The following is a 25,727-nucleotide window of genomic DNA, read 5'->3' on the forward strand; positions in this document are numbered from 1 at the left end:
CTTACAGGATTGGCAGTTTATGTAGAATGTACCTGATTTATGCTCTGTTCAAAACTGAAAACAAAAATTAAAAAAAAAAAATGACTCAGGATGAAACAGAACAAACACCTCAGTAATTATACTTTCCTGAAGCACAATGGGCTATTTCCTTTCCTGGGATTAAAAATATGAAAGGGATATAAGTTACAACTCTCTCAGCTTGTGACTTCCATAAATCCTTGGGGCTTTCAAATGCCACTTTCTCCACACAGGTACAAACCTTGAAATGCATATGTAGCAAAATTCCCCCCACCTAACACCTTGCTTATTTGTAACCATCATCTCATTCCAAGCAAGAGTATTCTTCTTAGGGAAGAGCCACGGGACTCCATCCTTCTCTTTAAAGACCTTCCTTTTAAGATTACATTCTAGGCTTGTGCTGTCTAATCCAAGAACCTCCAGCCCCATATGGAGGTGAAGCATTTGAAATGTGGCTGATGAGTCAATATTGAGATGTGTTGTAAGTATGAAATAGACACCAGATTTTGAAGACTCTGCATGAAAAAGAAGAATGGAAAATATCTCATTCATAGTTTTTATGTTAACATGCTGCTATGGTAATGTTTTGAATCTATGAGGTTAAACAGGATTTATTATCAGAATTAATTTTACCTGTTTCATTTTTACTTCCTTAAATGTGGTCCTTAGAAACCTTAATATTACATGTGTGTGGTGCATTTTGTTTCTATTAGCCAGAGCTGTTCTAGATGGAGTCCGAGGTTTCACTTCCCATCTCAAAGCTTGTCCCACACGCTGCCTCAGCACCCTCCATCCCTCTCCCCACTTAGTCCACCCACCTCTGCTCCAGGTACAGCTAACGGGAACCTTCTCACGTTACCAAGTTCTTTCCCAATCCAGTCCCTGAAACTCCACTATAGGCTTGTAATCTCGCCCACTATCCCGTCAAGTAATGTCTCCCTTTTTATGTTAATAGATTCTAAGTTCCCACCTTTTTTGTGAAATCTTCCCTTTTTGAGTGAAGATGACACAATGAAGACCACTTTTTATTCATTTTGTAGACATTTCAGTTTTGCCATAGAACTCTTAAGGTTATTATTTTGATTATTACCAAATACTCATTTCTTCAACTGCATTCACTGGGCACCTCCTGAAAGCCAGGCATGCTTGTGTGTGTGTGTGTGTGTGTGTGTGTGTGTGTGTATGCTCATTTGTTTTTCATAACAATGTGGATGCCATTGTTGTTCCTATTTAAAGATGAGGAAACTAAGGCACAGAGGAGTTACGTAGCTTAATGAGGTCACACAAGTAATGAGTGAAGGAGTCAGGTTTTGAACCCAGGCAGCCTAACTCTAGAGTCAAAGCTATTAACCACACACAAACAAACACCAAGCACCATGTAAGTTTGAAGCTGCCAAGGCTATCTAGTGCTGAATGAGAGAAGCTACCCTAAAATGAGACCTATATAAGAAAAGGATAGCTGGAGAAAGGAGGGAAATAGGGAGAAAGAGAAAATATCAGAGAAATATAACTAAAGATTATTTTATTTGCACTGCTGGAGAGTATGAAGCCAGAAACTACCCTTAGACCTTCCCAGCTATACAAGTGAATGGGGTGTTTTTTTTTTTTTTTTTTTTTTTTTTTTTTTCTTTTTTTATTGCATTTTAGGTTTTGGGGTACATGTGATGAACATGCAAGATTGTTGCATAGGTACACACATGGCAGTGTGCTTTGCTGCCTTCCGTCCCCTCACCTGTATCTGTCATTTCTCCCCATGCTATCTCTTCCCACCTCCCCACCCCCCGCCCCTCCCCCATTTCCCCCCAACAGACCCCAGTGTGTAGTGCTCCCCTCCCTGTGTCCATGTGTTCTCATTGTTCAACACCCGCCTATGAGCGAGAATATACGGTGTTTGATTTTCTGCTCTTGTGTCAGTTTGCTGAGAATGATGGTTTCCAGGTTCATCCATGTCCCTATAAAGGACGTGAACTCATCGTTTTTGATGGCTGCATAATATTCCATGGTGTATATGTACCACATTTTCCTTATCCAGTCTATCATCATTGGGCATTTGGGTTGGTTCCAGGTCTTTGCTATTGTAAACAGTGCTGCAATGAACATTCGTGTGCACGTGTCCTTGTAGTAGAATGATTTATAATCCTTTGGATATATACCCAGTAATGGGATTGCTGGGTCAAATGGGATTTCTATTTTTAAGTCCTTGAGGAATCGCCACACTGTCTTCCACAATGGTTGAATTAATTTACATTCCCACCAACAGTGTAAAAGTGTTCCTATTTCTCCACATCCTCTCCAGCATCTGTTGTTTCCCGATTTCTTAATGATCGCCATTCTAACTGGTGTGAGATGGTATCTCAATGTGGTTTTGATTTGCATTTCTCTGATGACCAGTGATGATGAGCATTTTTTCATATGTTTGTTGGCCTCCTGTATGTCTTCTTTTGTAAAGTATCTGTTCATATCCTTTGCCCATTTTTGAATGGGCTTGTTTGTTTTTTTCTTGTAGATCTGCTTTAGTTCTTTGTAAATTCTGGATATCAGCCCCTTGTCAGATGGGTAGACTGCAAAAATTTTTTCCCATTCTGTTGGTTGCCGATTCACTCTACTGACTGTTTCTTTTGCCGTGCAGAAGCTGTGGAGTTTGATTAGGTCCCATTTGTCTATTTTGGCTTTTGTTGCCATTGCTTTTGGCGTTTTGGTCATGAAGTCCTTGCCTACACCTATGTCCTGAATGGTTTTGCCTAGATTTTCTTCTAAGGTTTTTATGGTATTAGGTCTGATGTTTAAGTCTTTAATCCATCTGGAGTTAATTTTGGTGTAAGGTGTCAGGAAGGGGTCCTGTTTCTGCTTTCTGCACATGGCTAGCCAGTTTTCCCAACACCATTTATTAAACAGGGAGTCCTTTCCCCATTGCTTGTTTTTGTCAGGTTTGTCGAAGATCAGATGGTTGTGGGTATGTTGTATTTCCTGTGAGGCCTCTGTTCTGTTCCATTGGTCTATATCTCTGTTTTGGTACCAGTACCATGCTGTTTTGATTACTGTACCCTTGTAGTATAGTTTGAAGTCCGGTAGTGTGATGCCTCCTGCTTTGTTCTTTTTGCTTAGAATTGACTTGGCTATGCGGGCTCTCTTTTGGTTCCATATGAAGTTTAAGGTGTTTTTTTCCAGTTCTGTGAAGAAGGTCATTGGTAGCTTGATGGGAATAGCGTTGAATCTGTAAATTACTTTGGGCAGTATGGCCATTTTCACGATGTTGATTCTTCCTAACCATGAACATGGAATGTTTCTCCATCTGTTTGTATCCTCTCTTATTTCGTTGAGCAATGGCTTGTAGTTCTCCTTGAAGAGGTCCTTTACGTTCCTTGTTAGTTGTATTCCTAGGTACTTTATTCTCTTTGTAGCAATTGTGAATGGCAGTTCGTTCTTGATTTGGCTCTCTTGAAGTCTATTACTGGTGTATAGGAATGCTTGTGATTTTTGTACGTTGATTTTGTATCCTGAGACTTTGCTGAAGTTGTTTATCAGTTTCAGGAGATTTTGGGCTGAGATGATGGGGTCTTCCAGATATACAATCATGTCATCTGCAAATAGAGACAATTTGATTTCCTCCTTTCCAATTTGGGTACCCTTTATTTCTTTTTCTTGCCTGATTGCTCTGGCTAGAACTTCCAGTACTATATTGAATAGGAGTGGTGAGAGAGGGCATCCTTGTCTAGTGCCAGATTTCAAAGGGAATGCTTCCAGTTTTTGCCCATTCAGTATGATATTGGCTGTTGGTTTGTTGTAAATAGCTTTTATTGTTTTGAGATATGTTCCATCAATACCCAGTTTATTGAGGGTTTTTAGCATAAAGAGTTGTTGAATTTTGTCAAAAGCCTTCTCTGCATCAATCGAGATAATCATGTGGTTTTTGTCTTTGGTTCTGTTTATGTGGTGAATTACGTTTATGGACTTGCGTATGTTGAACCAGCCTTGCATCCCCGGGATGAATCCTACTTGATCATGGTGGATGAGCTTTTTGATATACTGTTGCAATCGGTTTGCCAGTATTTTATTGAAGATTTTTGCATCTATGTTCATCATGGATATTGGCCTGAAATTTTCTTTTCTTGTTGAGTCTCTGCCGGGTTTTGGTATCAGGATGATGTTTGTCTCGTAAAATGATTTGGGAAGGATTCCCTCTTTTTGGATTGTCTGGAATAGTTTCAGAAGGAATGGTATCAGCTCCTCCTTGTATGTCTGGTAGAATTCAGCTGTGAACCCATCTGGACCTGGGCTTTTTTTGGGTGGTAGGCTCTTTATTGCTGCCTCGACTTCAGACCATGTTATTGGTCTATTCAGGGTTTTGGCTTCTTCCAGGTTTAGGCTTGGGAGGTTGCAGGTGTCCAGGAATTTATCCATTTCTTCCAGGTTTACTAGTTTATGTGCATAGAGTTGTTTGTAATAATCTCTGATGATGGTTTGGATTTCTGTGGAATCTGTGGTGATATCCCCTTTATCGTTTTTTATTGCATCAATTTGTTTATTCTCTCTTTTCTTTTTTATTAATCTGGCTAGTGGTCTGTCTATTTTGTTGATCTTTTCAAAAAACCAGCTCCTGGATTTATTGATTTTTTGAAGAGTTTTTTGTGTCTCTATTTCCTTCAGTTCTGCTCTGATCTTAGTTATTTCCTGTCTTCTGCTAGGTTTTGAGTTTTTTTGATCTTGCTCCTCTAGCTCTTTCAATTTTGATGATAGGGTGTCAATTTTAGATCTCTCCTTTCTTCTCATGTGGGCACTCATTGCTATCTATTTTCCTCTAGAGACTGCTTTAAATGTGTCCCAGAGATTCTGGTATGTTGTGTCTTCGTTCTCATTGGTTTCGAAGAACATCTTTATTTCTGCCTTCATTTCATTGTTTATCCAGTCAACATTCAAGAGCAAGTTGTTCAGTTTCCATGAAGCTGTGCGGTTCTGAGTTAGTTTCTGCATTCTGAGTTGTAACTCGATTGCACTGTGGTCTGAGAGACTGTTTGTTATGATTTCTGTTCTTTTGCATTTGCTGAGGAGTGATTTATTGCCAATTATGTGGTCAATTTTAGAGTAGGTGTGATGTGGTGCTGAGAAGAATGTATATTCTGTGGATTTGGGGTGGAGAGTTCTGTAAATGTCTATTAGGTTTGCTCGTTCCAGGTCTGTGTTCAGGTCCTGGATATCCTTGTTGATTTTCTGTCTGGTTGATCTGTCTAATATTGACAATGGGGTGTTAAAGTCTCCCACTATTATTGTGTGGGAGTCTAAGTCTCTTTGTAAGTCATTAAGAACTTGCCTTATGTATCTGGGTGCTCCTGTATTGGGTGCATATATATTTAGGATCGTTAGCTCTTCTTGTTGCAGTGATCCTTTTACCATTATGTAATGTCCTTCTTTGTCTCTTTTGATCTTTGTTGCTTTAAAGTCTATTTTATCAGAGATGAGAATTGCAACTCCTGCCTTTTTTTGCTCTCCATTTGCTTGGTAGATCTTCCTCCATCCCTTTATTTTGAGCCTTTGTGTATCCTTGCATGTAAGATGGGTTTCCTGGATACAGCACACTGATGGGTTTTGGCTTTTTATCCAATTTGCCAGTCTGTGTCTTTTGATTGGGGCATTTAGTCCATTGACATTTAGGGATAGTATTGTTATGTGTGAATTTGATGCTGTCATTTTGATGCTACCTGGCTGTTTTGTTGGTTAGTTGATGCAGATTCTTGATTGTGTTGCTGCTTTTTTACCATTTGGTGTGTTTTTGGAGTGGCTGGTACTGGTTGTTCCTTTATATGTGTAGAGCCTCTTTCAGGAGTTCTTGTAGAGCAGGTTTGGTGGTGATGAAATCTCTGAGTGCTTGCTTGTTCACAAAGGATTTTATTTTTCCTTCACTTATGAAGCTGAGTTTGGCTGGATAGGAGATCCTGGGTTGAAAGTTCTTTTCTTTAAGGATGTTGAATATTGGCCCCCAGTCTCTTCTGGCTTGTAGGGTTTCTGCTGAGAGATCTGCTGTGAGTCTAATGGGCTTCCCTTTGTGGGTAACCCGACCTTTCTCTCTGGCTGCCCTTAATATTTTCTCTTTCATTTCAACCCTGGTGAATCTGACGATTATGTGCCTTGGGGTTGCTCTTCTTGAGGAATATCTCTGTGGTGTTCTCTGTATTTCCTGGATTTGAATATTGGTCTGCCTTGCTAGGTTGGGGAAGTTTTCCTGGATAATATCCTGAAGAGTATTTTCCAGCTTGGATTCATTCTCTTCATCACATTCAGGTACACCTATCAGACGTAGATTAGGTCTTTTCACATAGTCCCACATTTCTTGAAGATTTTGTTCATTCCTTTTTGCGCTTTTTTCTCTGTTCTTGCCTTCTCTTTTTATTTCATTGAGTTGGTCTTCGACCTCTGATATCCTTTCTTCTGCTTGGTCAATTCGGCTGTTGAAGCTTGTGCATGCTTCACGAAGTTCTCGTGTTGCGTTTTTCAGCTCCATCAATTCACTTATTCTCCTCTCTATGCTGTCCATTCTCGTCAGCAGTTCGTCCAATCTTTTTTCAAGGTTCCTATTTTCTTTGCGATGGGTTAGAACATGTTCTTTTAGCTCATTGTAGTTTCTTACTACCCATCTTCTGAAGTCTGATTCTGTCATTTCATCACCCTCCTTCTCCATCCGGTCTGGTTCCCTTGCTGGTGAGGAGTTGTGATCACTTTTAGGAGGAGAGGTGTTCTGGTTTCGGGAGTTTTCATCCTTTTTACGCTGGTTTCTACCCATTTTTGTGGGTTTATCCACCTGTTGTCTGTCTCTGTCCCAGGGAGTTGGAGCTTTATGAGTTTCCGTTGCACTACTGCCTTTTTTGATTTTTTTTTTTTTTCAGGTCGGACCCGCCCAGCTAGCAGCACGCCTAGCCTCTGCCTGCCCGCAGGGGCTTTGCTGAGCTGCTGTGGGCTCCGCCCAGCTGCCCTGAGCTCTTCCCTGTAGTCCTTTTTATATGGGCGTAGTTAGAACTGTCTGGGCAATGGTGGCCCCGCCTCTGTTATGGCGGACTCTCTCTGTTATGGCAGGTTGCCTCAGCAACGGCGGGTTGCCTCGGCAACGGCAGCCTGCCTCCGTAGCGGTGGAGAGTCTCAGTAATGGCAGAAGCCCCTCCCCCACGGAGCCGGACCGTCCCGGTTCAGCTGTGCTTGGTTTGAAGGGCTCAACCCAGAGGGTTTCCAATTACTGTTTTTGTTTTCGTTGTTGTTGGGGGTGGAGGGGTGGGACCAACCGAGCCTGATCACCTGGCTCCCTGACTCAGAGTCTTTTCTTTTAAGTTGAAGGACCCCGCGTTCCGGTCGCTTGTTGAAAAGGCGCCGGGATCTCCCGTGCTGCGACTCACGGAGTCGGCTCGAACCGCGGCGCCGGCTCCTGGCGGATTTTTTGCCTAGGAATCTCCTGGCCTGGCTCGCTATTTCAGATGAATGGGCAACTCTGCCGTCTCAAGGCTCTGCTCGCCAGCTAAGAGGGCTCCCCGACCAGTGGCTTTTGTACGGAGAACCGCAGCAACAGGGAGTGGTCACAGCAGCCGCGCGGGCGGAATCAGCCCTGCGGGGGCCAAAACAGCCGCACCGGCTGGGACTGCGACGCTGGCGACCCCTCTGCCTGGGTATCTCCTGGTCTGTGGGCAATAAGAGTTCGTCTGGAAATGCGGCGTCCACTCACCCTCTGCACTTTCACTGGGAGCTGAAGTCCTGAGCTGTTCTTAGGCGGCCATCTTGAAAGTCCTCCGAATGGGGTGTTTTGTTATTTGTAGCTACAGGTTCTTAAGGAGGGGTCCACTCACAATGGTATACAGAGCGCTGTTTGTGTATAAACAGAGCTATAAAACAATATATATACATGTCTCTGGAGAGATTCTCAAAGGAGACCCGGATTCTACATAACTGCCATATGTGCAGCTTCTTAGTCAAATATCCTCTGCTAAAATTAGCTGGGGACCCTTAGAACACATTGTCAGGTGGCTGGCCTCTGCTAACATTAGGTCTATCCCCGGTGCCATACTTGCATGAAGTAGAATAAGCTTTTTTTCTATATTAAGTGCCACAGTGCCTGCAATTTTGCCATAAAATATGTATCAATGATAATTTCTAACTATCTTTTAAAATAAGAAGTGGGTCTGAAGTAATACTCTTGGCAGTTCAACATACTGAATTCAAAACGCATGTTTCTTTCAGTGCTTTCTCCAAATCCCTCAGAAATGACAGTATGTCAGTCCCCATTCTGCTTATCTTCAGCTCAGTTTCTCACTCCCTGCCTTGTCCTGCTCTGCTCTGTAATGTGAAGGGGCTAACCTCTGCAAGCCTGGGCTTCCCGGACTTCCATGGGTTCAGCAAATAGGAGCACTGGTGGGTGAGAATCTGAAGGTGGGGAGAGAAGGGAGAAACCAGATGACTTCTCCTGTCCCTCTCTACCTCAGGCAGGCAGTAGCTATGTCCTGAGACTGCAGCTCCCACTAGACAAACCTACCATGATTCCAGCTTCCAGCAGGGTTATGAGGCCCTGGGCTCTGGCAACACCACCTTCTCCCTTTTTCCCTTCAGCCTGCGGTGGTGGTGCTATTGCTAATCTCTAGGTTGCCTCACAGACCTTTGCTGGCTCCTTAGCAATTCTACAATCTGGACAGAATTGGGGCAAGGACACCATTCAACTCAATACAAAACAATATAAGTATATATTTAGAAATATCGAAGTGAATCACGACAGAATCAGCTAAAAGTCAAAGGTCCTTACCGCTGGAATTCCTTGCATTTACTTTGCATAGTTTCCAATACTCAAAGTGTGTGTATTCTCCTGATTGGGCCACGACTAACACAGCTGGCAAAAAAGTAATAATTATAAATAAGCATAAACCCTGATAGACAAAGAGGATGAGGCAAGAAGTAAAGAGTTACTTGCAAAAAAGTAACTCATTTTTGCAAGATGGAAAGGGATGGAGGAACGGCCACTGCCTTAGCAGGGCAGAGAAGACCGCACCCTAGGTATCTAAAGAAGAGATGGCCAGTAAAGACCCTGGGATGCCTCAGGCTTCAGAAGTACCAGATAACTTGAAAAATGAGAATACGTAACTCTAAGCAAGAGCACTGCTTGAAGTCCATGTGTGTTTTCTCTCCCACCTCACACTAAAGACCTGAGGCTTACTCTTTGGAGACTGGATAAGAGCAGCTTCAGACTGGGAGCCGCTAGGTACAGTGGAGGGCAGGAGAGTGGCCCCATACCAGAAACAAGAGGATGACGAGAATATTTTAATCCTTAACAGTGGGACCCTCCCCCACACATAACCTTGATTGAAAGATTCTTCATTGGAGAAACAGTATCCCCAGAAAAGACATTTAAATTTTGATACTGGAAGAGAGATGAGAGAGGACCTAACAAAAAAAACAAGTAATTGCCAAAACTCCACCTTCAGCAAGCCCCACCACATTGCCTGCTAAGAGTTTGACAATGTTGAAATAGTAGGGAAAAGGAACTTGAAGAAACATTTAGGAAGAGATTGCAATTAACAATAGCCATATAGGGAACTAAAGAATGAAAATATGAGGCAATAATTAACTCCAGAAAAATAAATCCTTGAACACTACTTCGTTCAGCAGTGAACAATGTGTAGTCAAAATAATACAATTGATTATGGATCAATAATGGGACAGATGTGAGAAGGGGAAATAGGGCCATTGTGTAATTCTAGATGTCATAAATAACATTTACAGTTGACAAATTAAGAAATAGTGGTGTATTCGTTTCCCTGCATACAAATTACCAAAATCCCTATGGCTTAAAACAACAAAAATGTATTCTTTCACAGTTCAGAAGGCCAAAGTCTAAAATCAAGGTGTCATCAGGGTTGGCTCCTCTTAAAAGGCTCTGAAGCAGAATATGGTCTATGCCTCTCTCTGAGCTTCCGGGGATTGTCAGCAGTCCTTGGTATTCATAGGCTTGCTGCAGAATTCTAATCTCTGCCACCAGAGAAGACATCATCTGGTCATCTTTACATCATGTCTCTTTCTGTGAGTCTCTTTTCTTGCTCTTATAACACCGGTCATAGTAGACTTAGGGCACACCCTATTCCATATGGTCGCCTCTTAACTTCAATAATTACATCTACAAAGACCTTGTTTTCAAATAAAGTCACCTTCTGAGGTTCTGGGAAGAATGTGAATTGGGGCAGTGACACTATTCAACTCAATACAACCAGTCTAAGTATAATATTTAGAAATGTTGAAGTGAATTACAACAGAATCAGCTAAAGGTCAAAAGTCTTACCTCTGGAATGGAAACTGGTGGGTGGAGAGAACATGGTAGGGAAACAATGTTCCTGCTTATAAGGTTTGGAAAAGACATGCCTATTGCACACTGACACCATGTCCCTTCCTTCAGGCCAGTAGGAGTATCATATTTCTTCTCCTTCTGGTTGTCCAGGTGTGGTCAAGTGGCTAGTTCCTAATGATAGGTTGGGTGAAAAGGACATGTGTGTTCAGAGCTCTAACCACCAGGATAGGACCGCTCAGCTCTATTCTTTCTGCCACAGGCATGGGGAAAGCATGTGTGCAAACAGAGCTTCTTTCAGTCTGAGCAGAGTGTCCCCTGGCTAAGGTCTGAATATTTGTTCCCCGCTCCCCAGCCACCACAAATCCATATGGTGAAAGCCAACCCTCCAAGATGATGGCATCAGGAGTGGGGCCTTTAGAAAGTCATGAGGGTAGAGCCCTCAGGAATGGGATTAGTGCCCTTATAGGAGAGACCCCAGAGCGATGCCTTGCTCTTTCACCAGGTAAGGACACAGAAGGAAGGCACCCTTTAAACTAGGAAACAGGACCTTAACAGACATCAAATCTGCCAGCACCTTGATCTTAGACTTCTCAGCCTCCAATACTGTGAGAAACAAATTTCTGCTGTCTCTAAGTTACCCAGTTTAGCAGCCTAGACAGACAAAGATACCCAGTTGTATAAGACATGAAATCCTTGTTTTTGTTATCTGCTGAGATTTTGAGTTTGTTGTTGAGTTTACAGCCACACAACCTTACCTGTCTTAATTGACACAATGCATGGAGTATTATTTGAATTTTATGCAATTTACATGTACTTACTATTCTGATAAATATTAAAATGAATAACATAAACCATAAATGGTAAGAGATAATACACGAAACCACTTAGCATTGGTGATTTTAGCAGGTCACTTTTTAAATGACACAATATTCTGAGAGTACTGGATTCTAAGTTCTGGCAGGCATTGTCAAAGTGGGGCATGGGATACATGAAGCCAAATCTTACTGCACAGTTTTTTTAAACTGGATTTTATTACTTAAGGAGTAGTACCCTGAATTAATCCAAATATGGATATGGTTCATTTTCCACAATGTCTCATGTGCTGGAGTATGGCAAAAGAAATGTGCCTACTTTTTGGAGTCTAGTCTTCCTTTTGGGTTCCATTTATGCCTAATCTTTTTCTTGCTGAATGAATAACAACCAGTTCTAAAAATTTACTTCCAAACTCCTCTTTCAAGTGGATTTTTTTAGAAACATAGTCATCTCCTGTATAATGTGATGGTGAAGAGGTTCCCACAGGTGAGTCTGCTCCTGCCCACTTGATGTCACCTCTCTGTTACTGCCTGGGTGATAAGTCCTATCAGTCTTGCATATTCTACTTCTGTTGCAATGTCAGCTGCCCATATTTGTGGCTTTCAATTTATTCCATGATTGTGAGTCTTTATTCAATATACTTTTAATTATGCAGGTCAAATACCACCCAGTATCCAATTCCTCTCTCATTCAAAGAACCTGGAAGGATTATCATCTTCCTCCCTGCTGAAGTTAGACAAAGTCATGTGACTAATTCTAATGAATGAATGACATTTTAATGAAATATTTATGTAACAAGGAAGATATAAAGCCCCAATAACTTATATTCAAGAAATTTTCAATTCAATTCCAGTACAAAAAATGATACAGTTTTTAAATCTTCACTATGATGAGATCCCAATTAGCAAATCAGACTGTGAGCTCCCTGAGGACAGAGCTATCATGAAACCCACACACACTAGATGCTCAATACACATCTGTTGAATGGATGAATAAAATATTGAGTGATGAGTGACCATAATTCTAATAACATGTTTTGATTAAATAATTCTTATTTATCCTCTGTATTCATTGGAACAGTTTACTAATTTAGAAAACTACCCTTAAATGAAAAAGATTTTTTTTATCAGTGAGATTAGCAACAATATTCTGGCTTCTCAAAAAAGGTTAATATGAAATCTAAGAAGGAAATTCCAGGGAGTTTTGCTGTTTCTGAACTTTGTAATAAAGATGGCCCAGAGGTACACATATCGTAATATGTTTTTTTTTTTTTTTTTTTTTTTTATGTTTTAGAAGGAGTCTTACTCTGTTGCCCAAGCTGAAGTACAGTGGTGTGATCTCAGCTCACTGCAAACTCCACCTCCAGGTTCAGGTGATACTCCTGCCTTAGCCTCCCAAGTAGCAGGGATTACAGGATTGTGCCACCATGCCTGGCTAATTTTTGTATTTTTAGTAGAGATGGAGTTTCACCATGTTGGCCAGGCTGGTCTCGAACTCCTGACCTCAGGTGATCAACCTGCCTCAGCCTCCCAAAGTGCTGGGATTATAGGCATGAGCCACTGTGCCAGGCTCCCTGGTTTTCTTCTTTCTCTTTTAGTTTAGTGATTTGAGGCTGTTACAAACTGAATGTTTGTGCCCTTCCAAAATTTGTATGTTGAAGCACTTACCCACAGTGTGATGGTATTTGGAGGTGAGGTCTTTGGGAGGTGATTAGGTTTAAATGAGGTGATGAGGGTGTTGCCCTCATGATGGGATTAATGACTTTATAAGAAGAAAAAGTGACAATAGAGCTTCCTCTGTCTGCCGTGTAAGGATACAGTAAGAAGGGATGCGGCCCTCACTGAGAACTGAATCAGCCAAGACCTTAATCCTGGAATTCCTAGCCTCCAAAACTGTAAAACATGAATGTCTGTTGTTTAAGCCATCCAGTCTATAATATTTTGTTACAGCAGCTCCAGCTAAGACAAAAGCCAAATTCCCATCTTCTCTACCTCCCTTAGAAATGTAATATTATTTTTGCATGCCACAGTCACCTTCTCTTGCTTGTAGAAACCAGCTTAAGATTCTACTGCCTAATAAGTAACATGTCCATCCAACGACCACTCTGAATCATCAAATATTTCTTAATTGAGGTAGGAATGATTTCTTTAACCACCACTGTTGCATAGCATTGTTGTCTGTTAGGCTCCAACCTAGGCATGGTGCTCTTGGGTTTCATACAATGCAAATAAATGAAAATTTTCACTAGACTCCAAGAGCTTCCAATTTGAAAAAATAGAAAGTTCAGTAATTCAACCACAAGTTTAACTTTTTAAAAATTATCTGGATCATATTATACCCTACAAAGTTGTGTTATTTTTATTTTTTTCCCTCTTGGTAAATACATTTAATACATTGCCCTGGCTTGTATTGACCATTTATGCCCCTGAAAATATGGCCTTTTGGATTGGCAAATAGTAATGGGAATAAATTCTTTAAGCACTATGTAAAAAGCTTACTCGAAATTTTGAAGTCTCATACCAAAATGCTGACTATTAAATAGAGATTTGTTATACAATGCCAAATGAAAATGTGCTGTCATAATTCACTGGGTAAAGTTTAGTTTTTACATAATTTTGATAAATTTACCTCATTTGCCAGTATAGCTACAAATCATACCTTATGGTTGTCATGCAAAGGCAGTAAAATATTACATACTTCAGATGACCTCCAGCCAGAAATGCTTTCCACTGTTCACTTTTTATCTTTCAAATACTATTTTCTTTAGAAGCAAATATAACTGCCATTATAGAGAGAAGCTACTGGCCTGGGACAAGTCCTAGCATTTAGTGCTCTGACAGATCTTAATTTGGATATTAGCCAAAGTCAATAAAACTTGTTCATGCAGAACCTTACCTGGTTTTTACCACATCGAGGGGGTGCATCAGGCAAATTTCTACAAGACCTGAAAGATGATAAAGAAAGTCCAATAAACACTTATGTAAACACTGGTTCTTATTTCCTTGACCCTGTCAATTTCTCAAGTATGAGGGTTCAGATAAAGAACTTGGGACTTTGGATATGACAGCTAATAGCAATAGGCTAATGGCAAAAAACAGAAGCATAATATGATTTTATTTCAATGGGAACAAGATACGTGAGCGAGTACTTTCTTACAAGTGCTCTGGCAGGGATGTGGGGCAGGAGGGAAAAGAAAATTTAAAAAAGAATCAGATGTGCTAATTCCAATCAACTGGGAGGACATTATGGCTTCCCATTCCAGCCCAATAACAAGGATATGTGGAAGGAGGGGAGGAAAGAAAAGAAGGAAGAAAGGGCAGGAGGCTCTTTGAATCTCTCCCAGCTTTGCTATGTTAGTAAACATAGCAGATCAGAAACCTGAGTTTCAGTATCCATGAAACAAAGACAATGATGTCTCTTCCCTCCCAAGGTGGTTATAAAAAAGGAATACATATCAATACGTTAATAGCTTAATAGAGAATATTTCTTGCTAGATCATTGTGTGCTAGGTACTGTTCTAAGCAGTACTTAGATTACCTCATTTAATCTTCATAAGAACTTTGTGTGATAGACTGTATTATCCCCACTTTACAAATGAGATCATTGAGGCACACAAGTTAAATAACTAAGAGGTTACATCTAGGAAGTAGTGTTAATTTACACAAAGCCCTGATCTTAACCATTACATGGTGAAAGAACTATAGCTTCTTGCAAATAAATTATAGAACTTTGTCCTATAGTCTGAGCAGAGAAGACTACTTAATTATAATACAAACTAGTGGTATGTAACAATAGGAGTAGTACAAGTAGTGTTAGGTACTAGTAGTTGTCATTATGGTATTATAGAGGTAATAATAGTAATGTTTATCTACATATGGATGGTCATTTAACATATATGGTCACTGATATGCACAAGTGGACAAGGTAAGCATCATTATCATCTTTCCTTTAAGATAAGAAAAATGATGTTGATAGTGTTCAACTGATTTGCCCAAAGGCCACACAATAGTATTTGTGAGTAGTTTCTTACAGGCAGAGCATTTACTTCCATTTATAAACGAACCCAACTTGAATTTAACTGTGATGTAGTTTATCTTCCCCATCCCATATTTATCCATACAAATGTCTTTCCTTCTCCATACCGGCGAGGTCCAGAAAGCTCAAAAGGCCTGTACCTATCTGAAAGCCCACTTTGCTTCTGCAGAAGCCTTAGGAGGTTTTCTCTGCATATGCTTGCTCTAGGTTGCAAAGTTCTGTGTACTGACCAAAGTTGTCTTACTTTGGCTACAACAAATAAGATCCAATATGGATGTTTGTGCCAAAAGCTTCCCAAGTCAAGGACCCAATTGGAGTCTCATTGCCTAGAGACAGGAGGAGACAGGCTCAGGGGAGCAGAGGCCACAGGATTGCTGGACACAACAGCAAAGCCTCTGGGTACTGTTTTGGCTTTATTATAAGGCTTGTTACCCAAGGTAGCATGAGCAGAAATCTTCCTGGCAAACTGTAAGGTCTCTATATACTTCTCCTTGCTTGAAAATTCACATTTACCCCAAAATAAGAATCAAGTGACCAGAATTTTTGTTTTGATGCCTTCAGGGAATTATCATTCACCCATGATGACATTAGTTCCTTATCTGTAAAGCAAAAGATTAAATTATCTAGAATAACTTTGAGGTCTAATATTCTCTGTTTGTTGCTGTTTTTGAATCTGACTCATTCATATATATATATATATATATATATATATATATATACACACATACATACACACACACAAACACACACACATATACATATATTATTTATAATTGTAATTTAAGCTTTCTTATATTAGCTATAAGATAAAACTCTAATCCTATTTAAAAACTTTACTCTGGAAACTCAGACTTTAAGAATAGCATCCTCACCTCACACTGCAGCAGACATCCATTAAGTGCAGTTCTGTGTACCTCATGCACATAAGGAAATTACTCAGAATCAGTTTACCAAAGCAAGTACACAAAGCTTCTCCCACTGACTTGACATTAGAGTAGAAGCAAAAAACACATACCAAATAGCACTGGTTGGTACATCTCTCAAAAAGTTTACCGAAAGAGCCCACAATACCAACAACTTATTAAAGTTTACAGCAAGACTTGGAGAACCAGACCACATTTATATAAATCTGTTTACCTATTGGCAAAATTGTTTCAGTTCCCTATGTGCTAATGTGCATTTCTGGTGGTAAACAGATAATAGATCAGATGATTATACTTTTGCGATTACTTACTTTCTATCCCTTACTATGCACCAAAACACTCATTTATTCATTCAACAAACTTGTACTGGTTGCCCTCTATGTGTCTGGTATTGAGGACACAATCTAGTGAGGGGAACAAATAGACACATAAGAACAAATAATAGTAGATGGGAGGAGGTGCGATGCTCAGAGTTTATGAGAGCACATTGCAGAGAGGCCCTGCTCTAGCATGGGAGCAGGTGAGGGGTGGGAAGGGATTCAAGGCAGAGAGAGGACAGCATGAGCATGAGGCATGGAGGAAAGACATTGCACAGAGAAAAGAAGAAAAGAGGCAAGAAGCACTTGAGCATTATGACAGCCTAGGGTTGAAGGCATGGCATGGCAAAAGATGAGTCTGGAAGTATACAGGTGAGGCTCAAGTTCACGTTTAGGCACTTCTGCTTTATCCCATAGGCCACGAGGAGCCAGTGAAGGATTTTCTTTTTTAAATAACTCTTGGTTGTTTTTTCTTATTACCAATGTACTCCATGTTTATTGAAGACATTTTGAAGAGTTGTATGTGGAGTATTGGTATTGACTTCTGCTAATATGCTCTCCCATGATCTAATCATCTGCTCCCTTCAATTCCCCCCAGTGCTCCCAATCACAGCTAATCACATGCAAGCACAGGAGCACTGATGTCCCAGTCCTCTCACCATCAGTAACCAGTTTACCAGTAAAAGCATAGTCTCTCTTCAGAGCATAGATGTCTTGGTGTCCCATGCACCTCTAAATCTGAGAGTCAACAGTCATCTATGAAACTACCTGCAAAACCGTGACCTGGCCAAAAGGGGACTTAAATGGTCAAATATAATATGTTTGGTCCAGGATCTCTGTGTGATTATTTATTCACTGTTATTTTTAATCAAAACAAGTAATTTGTAGAATTTACATTAGCAATAAAAGTCAAGGACTTTTATGCTACAGGCAGAACAGAAATGTTAGAAATTATATGGAGGTTTTGACTTTGATCAGGGTTCAGAGTTAAATATGAATTCACTCAGAGTGGGAATGGATGCTTGCTGTCCTCCACAGACAGCTACAGACTGTGAGACTCTGATTATTATTTATGAAGATAACCACATAAATAGAATCAGATTAATCACATTATACAGGCCTAGAAGTGACCCCAAGAAACCGAATGGTACCATGTGCTTATTGACAATTCTATAACCTAGCTTGAAGTCACAAACTAAATAATAGTGAGCACAAATTTTAATTATTTCTCTTTTCTCATAAAATTCAAAGTCTAATATAGAAAAGAAGATGACTCTGAAATATCAGCTTCCATTTAGTAATCCATCCTAATTGCCAATTTAAGACACACTGATCCCAAGACAAATAAGACTTAGAAGTGTTGCTTTCATCAACCTGGCATTTATTAAACTCACCAGCCACAGATGAATTAAATGGTTCAGTCTTCCCTACTCATGCATGATATAAAAATTGTATTGCCAACCACCAACCATAGAACCACTTTCTCTGGGGAAAAACGTTGTAAGTTCATACTATTTGAGTGGTAACACACAAAAAAATGTGTAAGAACCTAAATAATTATAAATTTAGATCAGTGCTTTTCTTAGACTCTCTAGCTGATTTTAGCTTTAAATCTGGTATTTCATATTAAAACCAGAAAAAGTCATTTTAGAGATAAAATGTCTTCAAATCATGCTTAATTTTAAATGGGCTGGACTATTTGTATCTTCCATTCATTTTGGGAATAAAAAGCAGAACCAAAACATAACCAAATGACAGTATGAAAATAATTAGAAAAACATAAAAACATACATTTTCTCAAATAACATACTATATTTCAGAAAGTTAAAAATGTTCCATATGTTATTTTTATTTGAGGCAGCTGCTGATTTATCACAATAACAAGCAAACAAGAATTACTATTAGATTTGTTTAAACTAGACAAAATACTGATTTTATAAGGCTGAACATTATAAAAATTAGGAAAGCCCCAAAGAAGACTGATATTGTGAATTTAACATATTGTGTGCAGATTTATGCCATGTTAGTGAACATGACTATATCTCTAAGATATGAATGAAACTGGTAATGTGACCCTACCAGGGGCACAAAAACATATGAGTTATCCCTTTAGCTTGTATCTTAGGATGGCCCCTAAACACTGTTCTTTGAACTGGCTCAACTACATGCCTTCGCTTGAGCCAATATTACTGGGAAAAGAATAACACCTCCTTGCCATCTTTTCTGAGACTTCACCTTTTCTGAGAAATCTCCTGGCTGCCTGTTCAACCACAAAACTGCACCGATCATTTACACCACCCCCACCTTCCTCTGAAATAACCTGCACCGCATTCTTTTCCTTAAAAAAAAAAAAGTGCAAACATCGTCACACAATGATTAATCATGATTGGTGAGAGAACAGTTTCTCCTCAGTGTTCAATTCCTAGAACATTTCCTTTCCTCAGGAATGTTTTTCTTCTATAAGGACACATGTACATATACTTCTGAGAATCCTACTAACCTTCAGATCTCAATTTAGGCAACCTGTTTCCCAGAAATCCTGGGGCAGAGATGGTTAGTTATCCTCTTAGTAGGCATCCCTTCTTTTTCCCGGCCACCAGGAATAAATATTGCATTTCCTAGCTTCTTTTGCTGCTCGGCATCACCATGCAAATAAGTTCTAGACAAAGGAATATAAGGGAAAGGGGTTTGAGCAATATCTGGGAAGTTTTTTAAAGACAGGGAGCCTCCTCTTCTCTTTCTCCCTTCTTACTGGTAGAATATGGACATAGGCTGCCATGTTGGACAACAAGGTGACTTTGGGCATAGAGGCCACACACAGCACAGCAAAAAGATAGACATAGTGGAGTTCTGGGTTGTCTACCTCCAGACATTCATGTTGGAGAAAAATCTCTATTTTCCTTAAACTACTGTGATTTGGATTTTCTACTATATATGCTAATCTAGTTCTGATACAGGAGCTCCCTTAACTTAATTATTATGTGACAAAACTACTGTTTCTTTTCTTATCTAGAAGCTCCATGAGGACAGAGACTCCAACTGCCCTCTTCATGTTTGTATCCCCACCACTTTGCACAATGGCTGGCACTCAGTATGTTCAATAAGCATTTGGTGAATAAATAAATTAATACTGATTAGGGTTTCTGCCAATGCCATTATGTCAGCGAATTCTCAAGATAAACTGAACTGGCAGGTACTTATTCTGCATTTAATTCATTAGTATGAGCCTTATATAAATAAGCAGATAAGGACAGAGAAACATTCATAAAATGATACTAAAGCACAGTAATTACCTGAATACAGAAGTACAATATTGTTAATCACACATCCTGCTATGTTGATATTAGAAAATAATTAATCCATCAGCACCTAATAGATTGACAAATGATTGTCGAGAGCTGTGTGCATGCAGGGTAATGTGCTAGGTGCTAGAGAACACAGCCTGATGCTGCAACAAGGCTTCCTGAAAGGCTGAAGGATTTCAACGCTCATCACAGGAGTGACACATTGAGAAAGGCCTTAGGTGTAAAGGGAAGGCACTGAGCAGAAAATAGCAATATGCATAAAAATATGGTTCAGGACTAGTAATTTAGTGTTGTTTTGATGGTGTGAAATGTTATTTACATTCTGCATCAATTCTAGTCTTACACAACTGTTTATGTTTATCCCAAATTGTCTTCCTTCTTCAAGGAACTATGTTATAGTTCTGATAAAAACTAATGACAGAAAGTACAGATAATCATTTAAAAATTTTAAATTAAAATGTTATATCATCTGTGGCCTGGGTATTCTTTATATCTGAAATTACTTGCCCTAAGTCACAAGCTTGATTTCTGGCAAGTAAAAACCATTTAAAATGTCAGTGTGTGTGTGTGTGTGTGTGTGTGTGTGTGTCTGTGTGTGTGTGTGTGTGTGTGTGTCTGTGTACACATGAGGAAGTGGTTCTTAAAATTTTCACCAGCTTTGCCTATGACCACTGATAGATTATGTCATAACTCAACAATATCATTTTTCCTAAGAGCTAGGAGCGGAAAACCACATCAAAAATATCACTTCCCAGAAAAGATGGGTTGTTGTTTTTCATGCCAGAGATTTAAAATGCTTACAACATAAAGCAGAAGATCTTATCTTCAACCCCCACCCCTTCTTTTTTCCCATTCCTTTACAACCTGGGCCACAGAAAAGAGACAATGGTGAGTACATAACTACATAGGTGGACTGATTGACTATAGAACATACCTCATCCCTGCCAATCCCTAATGGAACTCTTAGGTACAGAAATGTAGAATGCTGATGTCATTCCTGTGCTTTCCTTCCCACTCTACCTCTGCCTTTACCCAGGAACAATGCTGCAATGGGCTTTAGCAACCTTTCAGCAACAGGTAGAAGGGATGTAGAAGACAAGCTAGGTGACCCAAAATAGCCATAAACATAATTAAAGGACAATGTTGAATGATACTTCAGTACAGTTTATTTTACTATACACAATGTTATAAACTGTTCTGTTCTAAGATATATTATTTGAGAACAGAGTATTCTAAATTTACTCTGCCTTATTATTACTAAGTCAGTTCACTGCTCCTTTCTCTACAGTTCCATTGCTTGCACTAATTATTTTACATTGCATTACATATATCAAGAATAGCATTTATCTGGCTGGGCATGGTGGCTAATACCTATGGTCCCAGTACTTTGGGAGGCCAAGGCAGGTGGAGCATGTGAGGCTAGGAGTTTGAGACCAGTTTGGCCAAAATGGTGAAACCCCATCTCTACAAAATACACAAAAATTAGTCAGGCATGGTGATGTGTACCTGCAGTCCCAGCTACTTAGGAGGCTGACGTGGGAGAATTGCTTGAACCTAGGAGGCAGAGGTCGCAGTTAGCTGAGATCATGCTACTGCACTCCAGTCTGGGTGACAGAATGAGAGACCTTGTCTCAAAAAAAAAAAAAAAAAAAAAAAAAAGAATAGCATTTATCATATGATACTCTGTCTCTCCACACCGCTCCCTGATTCCCCAGCCATTGCAGTCATTGTAATATTCAACAACCAGACACTGTCACCTATGTGAATGGTATCTCTAGGTTGTGAACAGCCTATGTAGCCAAAAAAACAATAAAAGTTTTGAGAAGAGGGGATATTTATCTTTATATAACCACTGAATAAATTACATCAAATACCTGAAACCCACTGAAGAAGTTCTCTACCTACACTCACTCTCGGTGATCTCATCCCAATCCATGATTTCAATTATGTCAAAAACAATTGAACAATTTACATTTCTAATCCAGATTTCCCTTTCAAAGTCTAGATTTAAATATTTGATTGCCTGTTTGACATCTCTGCTTAGATATCTAGTAGCCTAGACATTCAGTTTAAAACTGGATTCCTGACCCTGTACACCTCCATCCCCTTCCAAAACAACATGCTCAACCTTAGAATCATCCTGGATGCTTCTGTCTCTCTCACAACCCACTTTGAATCTATCTGGAAATCTCTCTGACTCTACTTCAAAATATATTCAGATTTCTACCATCCCTCACAACTTCTATTTCTCCCACTCTGGTCCAAGTCATAATCATCATTTCTCAGCAGATCATCTGTAACAGCCCCTTAATAGGCCTCCCTCCATCTACCTTTGACCCCTCCCATCTGTTCTCACCCCACAGTGATCCTTTTAAATTACAAGTCATTTCATGTCATTTCTCTGGTCAATAATGGTTCTCCATTATACTCAGAGGAAAGCTACCTATTACCCAGGCTGTATTATTCCTCTCACCTGCTGTCTTACTTCTCTCCCCTCCAGTGGCTCTACTGCAGCCATGCTGGCCTCTCTGCTGTTTCCCAACCATGCCAGGCTTTCAGTAATAGGCCTTTGGTCTATTAGTTTAATAGAATGTAAATTAGTTTAACTGTTCCCTCTGCCTGAAATGCTCTTCCTCCAGATTGCACTTGGCCAACATCCTTCACATGAACCATGAGTAACTCCAATCACTCTAACACAGACCTGCCCCTCCTTAGCCAGCACTAATAAATGTCTTCATGCTGCTCTGCTTTTTCATTTCCCTCTAGTGCTTGCCAACTTCTAACATACTATATCATTTATCTATTTGTTGTGTTTATTGTTTCCTATCTGTTTTTTCTGATAGAAATAAACTTCATAAACATTCATCTATTCATTGTGGTTAATATTTCAAATCTGTTTCTTCTGAGAGAAATAAATTTCATGAGAGCAGAGACCTTCATATTATCCATCGATATGCACTAAGTACCCAGAACATGCCTGGTACCTAGTAGTGCTCAATAAAACTTGGTTGAGAAACTGAATTATATAAAACAATAAAACTGCTACAATTATGAAATTCCATTTCAGTGGTAAGTAGAGGATAAGATTTGAAAAATGCAGTTTACAGAAAGGGAACTCTTCCAGTCCAAAGAATCCATGATGATAATTTTTTAAACTGATTATACTTATCTTTTAAAAACTTATTTTAGTTACAAGAAGAAAACAAACAACCCCATCAAAAAGTGGGCAAAGGATATGAACAGACGCTTTTCAAAAGAAGACATTTATGTGGCCAACAAACATGAAAAAATGTTCATCATCACTGGTCATTAGAGAAATACAAATCAAAACCACATTGAGATACCATCTCATGCCAGTTAGAATGGTGATCATTAAAAAAATCTGGAGACAACAGATGCTGGAGAGGATGTGGAGAAATAGAACGCTTTTACACTGTTGGTGGGAATGTAAATTAGTTTAACCATTGTGGAAGAGAGTGTGGCGATTCCTCAAGGATCTAGAAATAGAAATTCCAATTGACCCAGTAATCCCATTACTGGGTATATACTCAAAGGATTATAAATCATTCTACTATAAAGACACATGCACATGTATGTTCATTGCAGCACTGTTTACAATAGCAAAGACCTGGAACCAATCCAAATGCCCATCAATAATAGACTGGATGAAGAAAATGTGGCATATATACACCATGGAATACTACGCAGCCATAAAAAAGGATGAGTTCATGTACTTTGCAGAGACATGGATGAAGCTGGAAACCATTATTCTCAGCAAACTGACATAAGCACAGAAAACCAAACACCGCATGTTCTCACTTATAAGTGGGTGTTGAACAACGAGAACACATGGACACAAGGAGGGGAATATCACACACCGGGGCCCATTGGGGAGGGGGCTAAGGAAGGGACAGTAGGGGTGGGGGGATTGGGGGGTATAACATTAGCAGAAATACCTAATGTAGATGATGGGGGATCAATGCAGCAAACCACGACGGCATTTGTATACCTATGTAACAATCCTGCATGATCTGCACATGTACCCCAGAACTTAAAGTATAGTAAAATAAATAAATAATTATATGTTAAATTGACAAATAATAATTCTACATGTTTAAGGGGTATGATGTGATGTTTGATGTACGTTTACATTGTGGAATGACTGAATCAAGTTAACTAACATATCCATCACTTCATATACTTACAAACTTTCTGTAGTGAGAACATTTAAAATCTCATCTTTATGCAACTTCGAAATATGCAGTGCCTTATTATTATAGTCATCATTCTGTGTAATAGATCATGAAAACTTATGTCTACTGCCTAGCTGAAACGTTGTACCCTTTGATCGATGTCTCCCCTTTTCCCATCCACTCCTCTCTCCCAGCCTCTGGCAACTTCCATTCTAGTTTCTATTTTATGAGTTCAACTTTTTAAAGTACCGCATGTAAGAAACATCATGCAGCATTTGTCTACTCGTGTCTGGTTTATTTCATTTAGCATAATACTTTCTGGATTCATCCATGGTGTCACAAATGATAGGATTTCCTTCTTTTTCAGGGATAAAGAGTATTCCATTTTCTTATTCACTGATGGACATTTAGATTGGTTTCATATTTCATTTCTTGACTACTGTGAATAATGCTATGATGAACATGGGAGTACAGTTATCTCTTCAACACACTTATTTCATTTCCTTTGGATATAAACCCAGAAGTGGGATTGCTGGATTATATATGGTAATTCCATTTTTAAGTTTTTGAGGGACCTCAATACTGTTTTCCATAATGGCTATATTAATATGCATTTCACCTACAATGTATGAGGGTTTCCTTTTCTCCACAACCTTGCCAGCACCTTTTATCTTTCATCTTTTTAATAACAGTGATGCTAACAGGTGTGAGGTGATATCTCACTGTGGTTTTAATTTGCATTTCTCTGATTATTAGTGATGGTAAGCATTTTTCTATATGTGTTGGCCGCTTGTATGTCTTTTTTTGAGAAATATCTCTTCAAGTCCCTTACTCATTTTTAATGGAGTATTTGTTTTCTTCCTATTATTTGAGTTCCTTGTATATTTTGGATATTACTCCTTTATTGGGTGTGGTTTGCAAATATTTTCTCCCAACCCATGGGTTGTCTATTCACTCTCTTAATAATGCCCTTTGCTGTCGAAGAGCTTTTTAGTTTGATGCAATTCCATTTTTCTATTTTTGCTTTTGCTGCCTGTGCTTTTGGGGACATATCCAAGAAATCTCTGCCTAGACAAATGTCATGTCTATGTTTTCTTCTAGTAATTTTATGTTTTCAGGTTTCGAGTCTTTAATACACTTTCAGTTGATTTTTGTACATGGTGTAAGATAGGGATAAAATTTCACTGTTCTGCATGTGAATATCTAGTTCTCCCAATACTGTTTATTGAAGAGACTGTGCTTTCTCCATTGTATGTTCCTGGCACCTTTGCAGAAAATCAATTGACCATAAATGTACGGGTTTATTTCCAGCTTCTCTATTCTGTTCCATTGATCAATGTGTCTGTTTTTATGCCAGTATCATGCTGTTTTCATTATTATAACTTTGTAACAGATTTGGAAGTCAGGTAGTGTAATGCCTTCAGTGTCATGTTTGCTCATTGAGGGTCCTCCATGGTTCCATACAAACTTTAGAATTATTTTTTCTATTTCTGTGATAATTACACTGGAATTTTGATAGAAAGTGCATTGAATCTGTATATCATTTTGAGTAGTTTGTACATTTTAACAATATTAATTCTTCCAATCTATGAACACAGGGTATCTTTGCATTTATTATCTTCACGATATTCTTTAAAAGAGGATGTAAGTCTACTGATAGACTTAGAGGATAGATACTGAGTCTGTATCTATCTTGGGGAATCCTGCATGCTTCAGTTGTTGATCTGCACTACTTTGCAGTTTACTGAGATGTTAAGATGTTTCATGCTTGATAAAATATTACTTACCAAAATTATTTAGACATATCATTCCTCTATTTC

At 39.3% G+C, this 25,727-nt stretch overlaps 1 protein-coding gene across 6 annotated transcripts in view; it reads right to left on the reverse strand.

Annotated features, from left to right (window-relative positions):
- SLC25A21 (solute carrier family 25 member 21) overlaps positions 1-25,727 on the reverse strand; it is a 512,298-nt gene that overhangs the window by 196,311 nt on the left and 290,260 nt on the right. For all 6 annotated transcript variants that reach the window (XM_074393420.1, XM_003924193.4, XM_010334934.3 and 3 more), the window contains one exon: positions 14,030-14,078. In XM_074393420.1, the coding sequence (XP_074249521.1) occupies positions 14,030-14,078 (49 nt within the window). The remainder of the gene's footprint in view (positions 1-14,029; positions 14,079-25,727) is intronic.

This window comes from Saimiri boliviensis, chromosome 2 (assembly GCF_048565385.1).
Source record: "Saimiri boliviensis isolate mSaiBol1 chromosome 2, mSaiBol1.pri, whole genome shotgun sequence".
Lineage (NCBI taxonomy): Eukaryota > Metazoa > Chordata > Mammalia > Primates > Cebidae > Saimiri > Saimiri boliviensis.